Source organism: Podarcis erhardii, assembly GCF_964252035.2.
Source record: "Podarcis erhardii genome assembly, chromosome: 13".
Lineage (NCBI taxonomy): Eukaryota > Metazoa > Chordata > Lepidosauria > Squamata > Lacertidae > Podarcis > Podarcis erhardii.
In genome coordinates, this window is record NC_138502.1 from 24,478,116 (window position 1) to 24,490,570 (window position 12,455).

Genomic DNA, 12,455 nt, shown 5'->3' on the forward strand with positions numbered 1-12,455 from the left:
CAGAGCATCACTGCAAATGTAGTAAACAGGAACCTGATACTTTGGAGCATATTTTCTTTTCTTGTGATTTTGGCATTTATGCCAGAAGACAATTATTAGAGGCCTTACAACTCAGTAGGCTGATTTCTATGCTACCAATGGTTCAGGACCTGCTTTCGGACAGGAATGATCAAATTACTTTAATAGTGGCTGAATTTTTGTGGGCTGTTCATGTAGAAAGACTGAGCCATTATAAAGAGATTTAGTGGTTCTTAATTTATCGGTAATGTGGTAGTGTTGTATTGTATTATTTATGCAAATTGATTTTCTCTGGAATTAAAGATCCGACGGGGACAAACCTTGTTATGCTGAGCTCGTATTTTGCACAATTTGTATACGGTGTCTGTTTGATAATGTGTGGTTTGCTATGCCTAATAAAGGATATTTGATTTTTTGGCCAATGTACTGGAAGAAGCAAAGATCACCAGTGTTGAAGTAATGATTCTTCAACATCAACTTTATTGGACTGGTCATGTTGTGCGGATGCCTGATGATCGTCTTCCAAAGCAACTACTCTACTCTGAACTTAAAAATGGTAAGTATAATACTGGTGGTCAACAAAAGAGGTTGAAAGGCTCTCTCAAGGCAAATCTAAAAAAAATGTAGTATAAACACTGACAACTGTGAAACACTGTCCTGCGAGTGCTCCAGTTGGAGAACAGCCTTTACCAAAGGTGTCATCTGTTTTGAAGAGGCTCAAACTCAGGACTTGAGGGAGAAATGCGCCAAGAGTGAATTGCATTTGGTTCCCATGACTAAATTAATCTACGGATTTCAAGGGACCTAAGAGCCAACCCCAGAAGTCTTCAGTGGTCTCTCAACCAAAGAAACAGAAAGCATTCAGTGCAGGGACATATTTCTTACTTCAGAATAAAGTGAGTAATTGACAATCACACATTTGTTACAAAGCTTCAGTTCCTGCACATAATTAGCACTGAATGCAAATACCTTTATCGTGAATGGATGAGGAGCTGAAGTTTGTATTGAGTGCAATTTCTGAGATGCTGTTCTTAGGAGCAAGTTGGATAGTCTGTTTTCTTCTATCCTTATCTTCACAGACTTGATTGGAAGTGTCTTTCTCCATCGCTGCATTATTAATTTTAGCATCACATGGCATGTTTCTCCTCTCAGGCATATCAGAAAGAGGAAGCCTCTAGCTGGTTATTATATATTATTAGAAATCAAAGGTAAACGTATTGACAGATAGGGACTAATTGTCAGAGAGAGAACATTAGCTTGAAATCTAGATCAAACTCACATGGGGATCATGCATCCCTAGTCACAGATGTGGAGCACTTTGGGGATTTCCATTCTTAGAAATGTTCTTTAATGAAAATTCAGATTTTATTAAGGGAAACAAAGCCCTAGCTCTGCCCACATACAATATGCTGTTGATTTGGTGACTTAAAATGTAAGACTGTTTGAGTGTAATTAGTATAACTTTCAGGTAGGTAGCCAAGTTGCTCTGACACAGTTGAAATATATAAAAAGATTGTCCAGTAGCACCTTAGAGACTAACTAAGCAAGTTCCAGGTATAAGCTTTCGTGTGCATGCTACTGGTATTACTTTATTTGTGTGAGTTGGCCTTGGGTGGCACGTATTTTTCATTCCGCTTACCTTTTCTCTACTGCTCTGCATCCTCCCTTTTGCCTTCAAAAATCATATTTCTGCACTGATTACTTTAAAAGGAAAAGGCAAATATTTATTTATTTGTTTTTATTTTGTTTAGTTAGTTAGTTGGTTATTTGGTTATTTATTTATTGGTTTTCACTTATTACAGTACAATACGAATGTGCCAAAGCCAACACCATTTCCTCCCTATCCCACCATACATTTACATTTATATTTTCTCAATCCATCATATTATTTTTTTCTCCCTCCTCCCACTTCCCTCTGCCCCCACTTCATTTCCTCCACATTATACAATTTAAAATAATATTTGCATTCTACAGTCTTCTCAAGTCATCTATATATTCTTATTATCTTTCCTTACTAATTTTTCTTCCATCCACTACTTCACATTTTAATCTAGGCCTATTAGCATATCTTTTTTGAGCAATATTTTGCCATATATTCATCCAAAGATTTCCACTCCTTTTTAAATTTTTGATTCGACTGATTTCTTGTTATAGCAGTTAATCTTGCCAAAATTAAATATTCATTTAGTTTACAAATCCATTCCTTCTTTGTGGGTATAGTTTGTGATTTCCACCAGCTATCATTATTCTAGCAGCTTTACTTGCATATAGGAAAATTCTCCCCCCCCCCCAAAGTGGTATCTCTTCATCTATCAATCCAAGGAGATATGTCTCTGGTTTCGTTGTTACTGATATTTTCAACATCTTCTTTAGTTCTTCATGTACTTGACATGCCTAGTGCACTGAACTGTGGCCATTAATCCAGACCTACTTGTAGCTGAAACCTAGAAAAGTATGTGAACAAACACACAGCCATCCTTTTAAATTCACTCTTCTCTGAATTTTGCAATGCAATTCTCCAGCCAAGTAATTTCTACAGAACTGCATACACTGAGATAAGTTGCATATTGGGGAAAATAACTTACAGAATGCATTATATTAGGGGGAAATGCTTGAAAAAACATGTATATTCATATACAGAAATGCGTGTCTCTGGAGAAATTTGCATCAAAATGCTTACTTTAGGATTAATTTGCCCCTCCTCCCCACAAAAAATTGCTGTAGGTATGGAGAAATGAATTTAAGATTTGGGGGGGGGGGATGAGAAAATAAGAGAAACCAAAACTGGCAGATATCTACAAATGAACCATTGGAAGTGATAAGGATCTGAGAGAAGTGAAATTGACAGATCCATTCATCCCTAGACACCCATAGGATTTATTTCACTTTATTCATTTATTTCAAAAGATGTATTTATTGCTTGTCAGGAATGAGTTGTGAGTACTAGCAGAGATAAAAGTCCAGGAATCCAGCCATTTTTACAGAGATTTATTGGTTTCTTCTCTCTTTTTACACGAGCTCTAAAAGTACGTCTCCATCATGGTGAGTCAGTTGCCTCGACTGAGGGAACTTTCGATTTTCCCCTGCATAACCATTTCCTAAGCCCAACCCCCTTCCTTCCTCTCTGACGAAAGTGGCTTGGCCCCGGAAGTGCCTCCCCCCTCTCAGATTCATTGCCTCCTGACAGCCTTTCATCACCTTCCTCGTCTGAGGAAGAAAAGCTACTAATTAATGGAGGTTTCTCTCGGTAAGTTCCCATTCTCTCCCCCCTCCTCTGCCTCCAATTCCCTGACATTGCTGGACTGGATAAAAATCTCAAAGTGGTTTTCAGCAAGAATGAAAACTAAAATTATCAGTAAAAACAGATAACTATTTAAAGCTTTTTTAAAAAAAATAAGAGCGGCAGTATGCTAAAATCCAAATTAAAATACATGTCAGTATTCCACATGCCTGGATACATAGGCCTAAAGGAAAATGTTTTTGGCAGGTGCCAAAAAAAGAGTACAGTGAAGGCACTTGCCTTAAGTAAATAAGCAGAGAGTTCAAAAGTGTGCATGAGGCTTATGAAGCATCTTTAGCAATCCCAGTTCCACAGACTGATGCAGTTAAGTGGACAAAGATGAGTAGGGTGATGTCACAGTTCAATTTATCCCAAGCTTTATGTAGCTACACCTTGAAGTAGGCCTGGTAGCAAATTGGCAAGCAGTGCAGGTTCTGATCAGAGGTGCTATATGCTGATAGGGTAGATATTCAGTTGCATTGTAGAGAACCTCTGGAAAAACAATCTGTCAATGCTACTCTTCAGAAGTAGCACTGAAACCACTGTAACACAATGCCTCCAATTATAATTACTCAGAGTCATTCCAGATGGACACCTTCATCACTAGTATCAACATCTGAAGAGACATCAAGAAGTACAAGCAAAGTCCCACTTCCCTGATTAACCCTCTGTGCTAATATATGGCCATAGGAAAAAGTTACACTGAAACAAATGCTTGAAACTTAACTTTCAAGCAAAAACGTTTTATAATGTTTTCAACTTCCATGCCTTCACCACCCAAGTAATTTCTATAATTTCTTGCTCTGAGATGATAATGATATGGGTGAGGGTTTATATAGCTAAGGCAGTAATCTAAATTATGTTTATTTGGGAGTAAGCCCCATTGAATTAAATACAATGGACTTCTGCATAGACATGGTTAAAAATCAGAGTCTGAACAATCAGACATTTATCCTCCACACCCATACAGCTTTATTTCTTAGAAGAAAGGAGCCATCAGTATTTGGAACCAAGAGGCACAAATTTCCCTTCCAAAATTTTCCAGCAACCTTTCTCAGAGCCTCTTTGACATCTTTATTTCTCAGGCTATATATGAGGGGGTTAATAAAAGGAGGGAGGACCATGTAAAGTAGTGGAAAGATTTTGTTAAGGTCTCTCGTTGTTTCATTTTTTGGTGTGAAGTATGCAATGAATATTGACCCATAGAAGATAGAAACAACAATCACATGAGAAGAACAGGTGGAAAAGGCCTTCTGCTTCCCAGTGGTGGATGGGATTTTTAAAATGGCAGCAATAATATATATGTAGGAGATAAGGGTCAAAAGAAAAGGAGGAAAACTGAACACAAAAGCCAGGACTAGAATGACATATTTCACAAGGCTGGTGTCACTGCATGAGATTTTAACTAATGAAAGAGCTTCACAAAATAAATTATCAATTTCATTAGAACCACAATAATGTAGTTGCCACATCAAGACCAAACATATGGTGACCAACACAATGCTGTTGACCCAAGAGCAACTGGCCAGCTGAATACACAGCTTACCATTCATAAGAGTTGCATAATATAGTGGTTTGCATATGGCTAAGAAACGATCATAAGACATCACAGAGAGCAGATAGCATTCTGTACCAATCAGGAAAGCAACAACAAAAAATTGTATGTGACATCCTTTAACAGATATGGTTTTGTCTCCTGTCAGGAGACTGCCTAGCATCCTGGGCAGGGTTGTTGAGCTGTAGACTGCTTCCAAAAAAGACAGATTCCCCAGGAAGAAGTACATGGGTGTGTGCAGGTGATGATCAGTCACTATGAGAAAGACCATGAGGATATTGAAAGCAATTGTCAAAATGTAGATCCCCAGAAAAACAAGGAATAGAAAGATGTGCAGATCAGGGAGATCCCCAAATCCCAGAAGGATGAACTCTGTGACTTCACTCAGGTTTCTCTGCATTGTGGTTGTCATCAAATGCTATATTCTGAAAGATAATTGGAATGTGATATGAAAGTGATAGCCATTATAAAATAGTTAAGTACCACTAATTGAAGAAATAGAAGGGAGAGCAATATAATCTAGTCTTCAGTGGTCTCTCAACCAAAAAAAATGAAAAGCATTCAGTGTGACCAGATACTTCTTACTGCTGAATAAAGTGAGGAATTGACAACCACACTTTTATTACAAAGCTTTAGTTCTTGCAAATAATTAGCACTGAATGCAAATACCTTTATCATGAATCGTGAGGAGCTGAAGTTTGTATTGAGTGCAATTTCTGAGATGCTGGTCTTAGGAGCAAGTTTTCTTCTATCCCCATCTTCACAGACTTGATTGGAAGTTTCTTTCTCCATCGCTGCTTTATTTATTTTAGCAACCCATGGCATGTTTCTCCTCCCAGGCTGTATCAGAAAGAAGAGGTCTCTAGCTGGTTGTTATATATTATTAGAAATCAAAGGTAAACATATTGACATATAGGGACTAATTGTTGGAGAGGGAACATTGGTCTAGATTTCAAATCTAGACCAAACTCACATGGGGATCATGCATCCCTAGTGTCAGATGTGGGGCACTTTAGGGACTTCCATTCTTAGAAATGTTCTTTAATGGATATTCAGATTTTATTATGGGAAATAAAGCCCTAGCTCTTTTACTTATGGAATTATAAGAACAGCGTGAATACAACATGCTGTTGATTCTGTCACTTAAAAAGTACAGTGGTACCTTGGGTTAAGAACTTAATTCATTCTGGAAGTCTGTTCTTAACCTGAAACTGTTATTAACCTGAAGCACCACTTTAGCTAATGGGGTGCCCCGCTGCCGCTGCGCCACCACTGCACTATTTCTCTTCTCATCCTGAAGCAAAGTTCTTAACCCGAAGTAATATTTCTGGGTTAGCGGAGTCTGTAACCTGAAGCATATGTAACCCGAGGTACCACTGTAAGGCTATGAGTGGGATTGGGGTTACTTTATTTGTGTGAGTTGGCCTTGGGTGGCATGTATTTTCCTTTCCACTGCTCTGAATCTTCCTTTTTGCCTTCAAAAATCATCTTTCTGCAGTGATTTCTTTAAAGGTGGTATCTATATCTACACCCACCCACCTATGTGAAGGGTATCTTATAATCTGATGTTTTTGCAAGTGGCAATGATCTCCTAAAATTCCTCGGTGTCAGATTCTCTCCATAATTTCTGAAATTTGTTAATGTGGGCTTCGAAATCAAGTCAGCTTCCTGAGGAGCTGGGCTTAGAAAGGTGCCATCCCAAAATAAAGACCAGTCACAGCAGAGTCATTATCCTGACAAAATATGATACAAGTGCCCTAGGTACTTCATTTGGTATCTGAACCACATGCCAATACAGTGGTCATCCGGTATGAAAATTATATTCAAGAGTATCATATCCTTTCTTTCCTCTTTATAATAAATGTGATCCTTGACGCATCAAGTATTATGCTATGGAAGATGAGCAGACTTTATATTTGGGAACATCCATTTCCTTTATAATTGATATATTACCCATATACAGAGCCATAGCTAGGTGATCTTGCGCCCCTGGAAAAACTGTCCAGATTGCACCCCCTAGCCATGGACAAATTAGCTCTTCTTTCTGCCTCTCCTCCACCCCCCTCCACCCATTCAATGCCTCACGCACTTCACCTTGTAATGAATTCTTTTACAGAAAATCCAATATTTAATTTATTATTTCTTAATAAAAGGTTTTTGTGTGCCGTGAAGGACCCTCCAGCACAGCCAGCAGGTACAGCACCTTCTTGCCCAGGGGCTGCCCCTTTTTGACTCCCCTGTACCCAGGAGAGCCCTCCCCCCCAGCCAACAGGGGGCGCAGCCAAAAGGCCACTCAAACTTTCAGTTCCCAACTTAGCAGCGAAAGATTTTCCTCCACCTTTGAAAGTGGGTTGCTGGCAGCTTCCTACCCTCTCTTCATTCCTCTGAGCAGCCAATGACCTCCCCGCCCCAGTTCGATGGTTCAACAGCAGGGAGCTCTGCACACAGAGCAAAGGGGCACCGAGACCATATAATACTGGTCCTGAAATACCTACATTGGTTCCCAGTACGTTTCCAAGCACAATTAAAAGTGTTGGCTCTCACCTTTGAAGCCCTAAATGGCCTCAGCCCAGTATACCTGAAGGAGCCTCTCCAGCCTCATCGTTCAGCCCGGACACTGAGGTCCAGTTCTGAGGACCTTTTGGCGGTTCCCTCACTGCAAGATGTGAGGTTACAGGGAACCAGGCAGAGGGCCTTCTCGGCTGTGGTGCCCGCTCTGTGGAATGCCCTCCCAACAGATGTCAAGGAAATAAACAACTATCTGACTTTCAGAAGACAACTGAAGGCAACCCTGTATCGGGAAATTTTTTATGTCTAATGTTTTACCATTTTTTATGTGCTGTAAGTTGCCCAGAGTGGCTGGGGAATTGCAGCCAGATGGGTGGGTATAAATAATAAAATTATTATTATTGCTATTATTATGTCAAAGGCCTTGCTTCGACCATACAATAGAAGACTGAGAGATATAACACTAATATGCAGAATATTTATATTGTTTAAACAAGAAAAGTACCTTCCTTTGTCCTCATGACTGAAACTCTGGCATTTTAACCAACTCAGGTAATTAGTACGGCCCCCAAAGGCCAGATAAGATTACCGTAGGGAGTAGATTTGTTATGTAAGCCACTGGTTGGCTATCCTAGCAATGGGTATTGTAATATTTAAAATGGCTCTCCTTCATTACTTGCTCCTTGGTTGGGAACTGTTGTAAAACTGCCAAGTAAACAAAACCTGGCTCTCCTTGGGGAGGTGGTCCCTCTGGGTGGAAACATACATATCTATAAATCATTTCAGCATAGAAGAATGGGAGTATTGTTGTGATGATTCATGTACCTCGTTCAGGTATGTAAAAGATTTTGGGGGCTTGTTTCATTTTGCGTTTGTTTTTTAATGCTGCATAGGCACAAATGAGAACAAGTAGCTCAATGTCTTCATAAACCATTAAATCCACTCCTGTATGTGTGTGCATGTGGGAAATGTTTTGCAAATTCATGTTTTTTCTCCCTGCAGTATACAGCAAGGATGTGCTAAATATTAATCACTGGTAAATTAGACAATTGCAACATATCTCTTTGTTCTGTTAGGAGTTGGAGTGTCAACCACACCATAATTGAGAGTTTCACATCCATGAGGTGTGATTTCTCTGTTTCTTCTCCAATCAATATCCACTATCTAGGTAAGGAGAAAGCAACTTCACTTAACTACATGGTAAACATAATAGTTTTCTATCAGGTGATAAAGATGTGTAAATAATCTTCCCCCCTTATTCCTCCAATTAAAAAGTGATTTAAATTAAGGTATTTCAGAAGTAGGAATATTATCTCTGTGCAACTTGAGAAATAACTTGAAAGGTTGCTGGCCCCTTTAATGAAGGAGGTTTGTCTAATAATACTTGTCTACATAAGTATTTTTGCATCCTTTTTGTTGTATGGTATGCTACTATTCTCTTAAATTTAGCTTTTAGAATGTGTTGATTAAATTGATCACTGAGAATTCCATTATGAACTGACCGGGTGGACGACTCATGTGTGGATCAGAAATTAGTTATCCAGTGGATTTCACACTGCATGAAAGTCCCACATTTAAATATGTCTATTTTCAGGGATGGGGGAATCATTGTGAAGTGTGTGTTTTGAGATTTGAGAGAAATATATTTTAAATTTTATGTTTCACTCATGTTTTGTGAATAAGTCTTTTAACCTAAACTAACTGGGGGAAAGCCCCATTTGTACATAGAAAAAGTTTATTTAATAACAATTTTACTTATTTCTAGATTCATTCTATGGAAAAGAAGGTATTGGAAAACCAAACAGTGGTTACGGAATTTATCCTTCTGGGGTTTGGAGATATCCCAGCTGTCCAGGTCTTGCTCTTTCTGATGGTCCTGATAATCTACATTATCACCATGGTTGGAAACATCCTCATTGTCACACTTGTCATGGCTGATCAGCATTTGCACACACCAATGTACTACTTCCTAGGGAATCTGTCATGCTTGGAGACTTGCTACAGCTCAACAATCTTGCCCAGAATGCTGGCCAGTTTTGTGACTGGAAACAGATCAATTTCTTTCAATGGCTGTTTTTTACAGATGTACTTCTTTGGTTCACTAGCTGCAACAGAATGTTTCCTCTTATCTGCCATGTCATATGATCGATATTTGGCCATATGCAAACCTTTGCACTACACAACCCTTATGAGCAACAGGGATTGCCTCTGTTTAATGATTGGGTCCTGGATAAGTGGCTTTCTAGGAAATACTGTATTATTTCCTTTGTTGCAGTTGACATTCTGTGGGGAAAACGAAATAGATCATTTCTTTTGTGACTTCAACCCCTTGCTAAAATTGGCTTGCAGTGATACTCACAAAATCATAATTGATGCTTTCATGATGGCTTGCATTTTCACACTGCCTCCTTTTTTTCTGACCGTGACATCTTATGCTTGCATCATAGCCACTGTCTTGAGAATCCCGTCTTCCACAGGAAGGAAAAAGGCTTTCTCTACCTGCTCATCCCATCTTATTGTGGTCACCATTTTCTATGGGACCCTGATGATTGTGTACATGCTGCCTGACACTCAGTTGCTGGGAGATTTGAACAAAGTTTTCTCTGCTTTTTACACTGTCTTGACTCCAATGGTCAATCCCCTGATCTATAGCCTGCGAAATAAAGAGGTGAAAGAAGCCTTAAGGAAAATTCAAACAAAAATAATTCAGGCTAGATTTCTAAGATAAAACAGTGTGTGTCAATGAATATTTGGTTTCTTCAGAATTGTATCCATTGCTGCTGTAGTGATGTAATAGTTATATTTGCACTGTAGTAGTTCCTAAGGGACACGGGTGGCACTGTGGGTTAAATCACAGAGCCTAGGGCTTGCTGATCAGAAGGTTGGCAGTTTGAATCCTCACGACGGGGTGAGTTCCCATTGCTCGGTCCCTTCTTCTGCCAACTTATCAGTTCAAAAGCACGAAGTGCAAGTAGATAAATAGGTACTGCTCCAGCGGGAAGGTAAACAGTGTTTCCGTGCACAGCTCTGGTTTGCCAGAAGCGGCTTAGTCATGCTGGCCACATGCTGTACGCCGGCTCCCTCGGCCAATAAAGCGAGATGGGCGCCACAACCCCAGAGTCATCTGCGACTGGACCTAATGGTCAGGGGTCTCTTTACCTTTATCTTTTTAGTTCCTAAGACATCATAAGTTTTCTATCATCTATCTATCTATCATCTATCTATCTATCTATCTATCTATCTATCATCTATCTATCATCTATCTATCGCTATCATCTATCTGTCTATCTGTCATCTTCACTTCCATTTCACATGTATAGACCATTTCAGATGCACACCAGTTCCTCCACATCTAACACCCCATGAAATAGTCATATAAGGAAAGTTATGTACAATGTAGTTCCGGCCAAATACTCCACAGTGATTATTTGTGCATGCATAGTGGCTGAAAAATACTTTATTCACTCAATATAGTGGTCTCCAGACATTGCTGAACTCCAGTTCCATAACTAATGCAGAGCCACAGAGCAGAAAGATCCTGGCCATTCTTGCCCAAATTCATGTTGGGATATGGAGAAAAGTGTGAGCACAGGGCCCTAAAGGCAGGAGTGGGTGAATACGTAAATTTCAGTTTCTCTTGTTTCTCATTTTTTTCCACTTTTCAGTTTTCTAGATTTCCACATCAGCTTGCAATTTTATTTTATATTTAAAAATCCCTCGTGAAAATTCACCAGCGTTTTTGTGATTATTTCTCCTGAAATATTTTGAAAAGCAGTTTCCCCAAATAAAATGCAATTCAATGTTATTTTGCCTAACTCAATGCATTTTTATGCAAACTTCACCCTAGTGTTTTTGTGCGCATTGCTTCACTAAAGAATTGCAAAATTTAGAGAAGGAGCAATGTCAAAGGCTGGCTGCAAGCCATTTCACATATTGTTTTGGGAAGTGTAAACTATGCAGGTTCACCTTTAAATGCAAACTTACTAATCCCCCCCCCCAGCCCTACTTACTGGTCAACACCAACACCTTGGAAATGAACTGACATTCAGCGGTGATTGTTAAAAACTGGTTATGATACGTTCCCCATCTCAGTCAAATTTATTGTGCTATTTGAAGTTATAAAACTATATTCCAGGGCAGGCCCATGTACATTGCAGTAGTAGTATAACCAAGGGGTTGTGGGAGAATGAATCACTGAGCTTTACTGTTGGTTATTAATTTGTAACCGATTAGTTCAAAAGCAAGTCAAAGTGCAAGTAGATAAATAGGTACCACTCTGGCGGAAAGGTAGACGGTGTTTCTGTGCGCTGCTCTGGTTTGCCAGAAGCGGCTTGTTAATCTGGCCACATGACCTGGAAGCTGTACGCCGGCTCCCTCGGCCAATAAAGTGAGATGAGCGCCACAACCCCAGAGTCGGCCACGACTGGACCTAATGGTCGGGGGTCCCTTTACCTTTACCTTTATAGATCACTAATGGAAAAGCAGAAGAAAAAGATTTTACTATGTGCACATTTGGTTGTATCCTTGGAGCAATTCTTGAATGGTTCAGACTCCCAGCAGTTCTGTTATTAAACCTGAAAGCAATGAAAGGGAGGCGGTAGAAGCATCTTTCCCAAATTGCTGCCAGCACCAGTCAATGTTCTTTCTATGTTCCTTGATCCTTTTCACTGTGGATGCTGGAACCATCTATACACAATTTATTTGGGCCTAAAGTGCAGTTGGCCTGGCACTTATGCAAGGATTCCATTCTGGGGGTACAGATGCAAGACAAAATCATGCAAAATCAGAAACCGCCTAGAACCATACCTCTATAAGGTGGATGGCTCCTCCCATGACCTTCCCAGAGCACCAGAAGGGCACAACTCCTACCCTTTTATAAAAGGGGTTGGGGTGAATAGTGAGGGGAGGGGAGGCTTGGGGCAAGTTGTGCGGGTGATGAGCTGTGACCGGATAGGGGAGGGGGTGGATGATTTGTAAAGGAAAGGACATGTAGTCAGGTGTAAAAGTAGCATGCGTTGGCCAGATATGGAGGGATGTGGGTTGTCAAAGGGTTTGGTGGGTAGGTGGGGTTGGTGACCAGAGTGAGCAGGCATT

At 39.9% G+C, this 12,455-nt stretch overlaps 3 protein-coding genes across 3 annotated transcripts in view; 1 reads left to right on the plus strand and 2 right to left on the minus strand.

Annotated features, from left to right (window-relative positions):
• LOC309327030 (vomeronasal type-2 receptor 26-like) overlaps positions 1–12,455 on the minus strand; it is a gene marked incomplete at both ends in the record, with an annotated part of 336,857 nt that overhangs the window by 223,705 nt on the left and 100,697 nt on the right. The gene's annotated exons all lie outside the window — the stretch shown is intronic.
• LOC309328479 (olfactory receptor 6C75-like) lies at positions 553–10,089 on the plus strand (the record flags this gene model as incomplete). Its single annotated transcript, XM_081838476.1, has 3 exons — positions 553–574; positions 8,438–8,529; positions 9,127–10,089. Exon 3 carries the CDS (start codon positions 9,136–9,138, stop codon positions 10,087–10,089), a length of 954 nt encoding a protein of 317 aa, XP_081694602.1. The 5' UTR covers positions 553–574; positions 8,438–8,529; positions 9,127–9,135.
• LOC309328478 (olfactory receptor 2AP1-like) lies at positions 4,240–5,253 on the minus strand (the record flags this gene model as incomplete). Its single annotated transcript, XM_081838475.1, has 1 exon — positions 4,240–5,253. One exon carries the CDS (start codon positions 5,251–5,253, stop codon positions 4,240–4,242), a length of 1,014 nt encoding a protein of 337 aa, XP_081694601.1.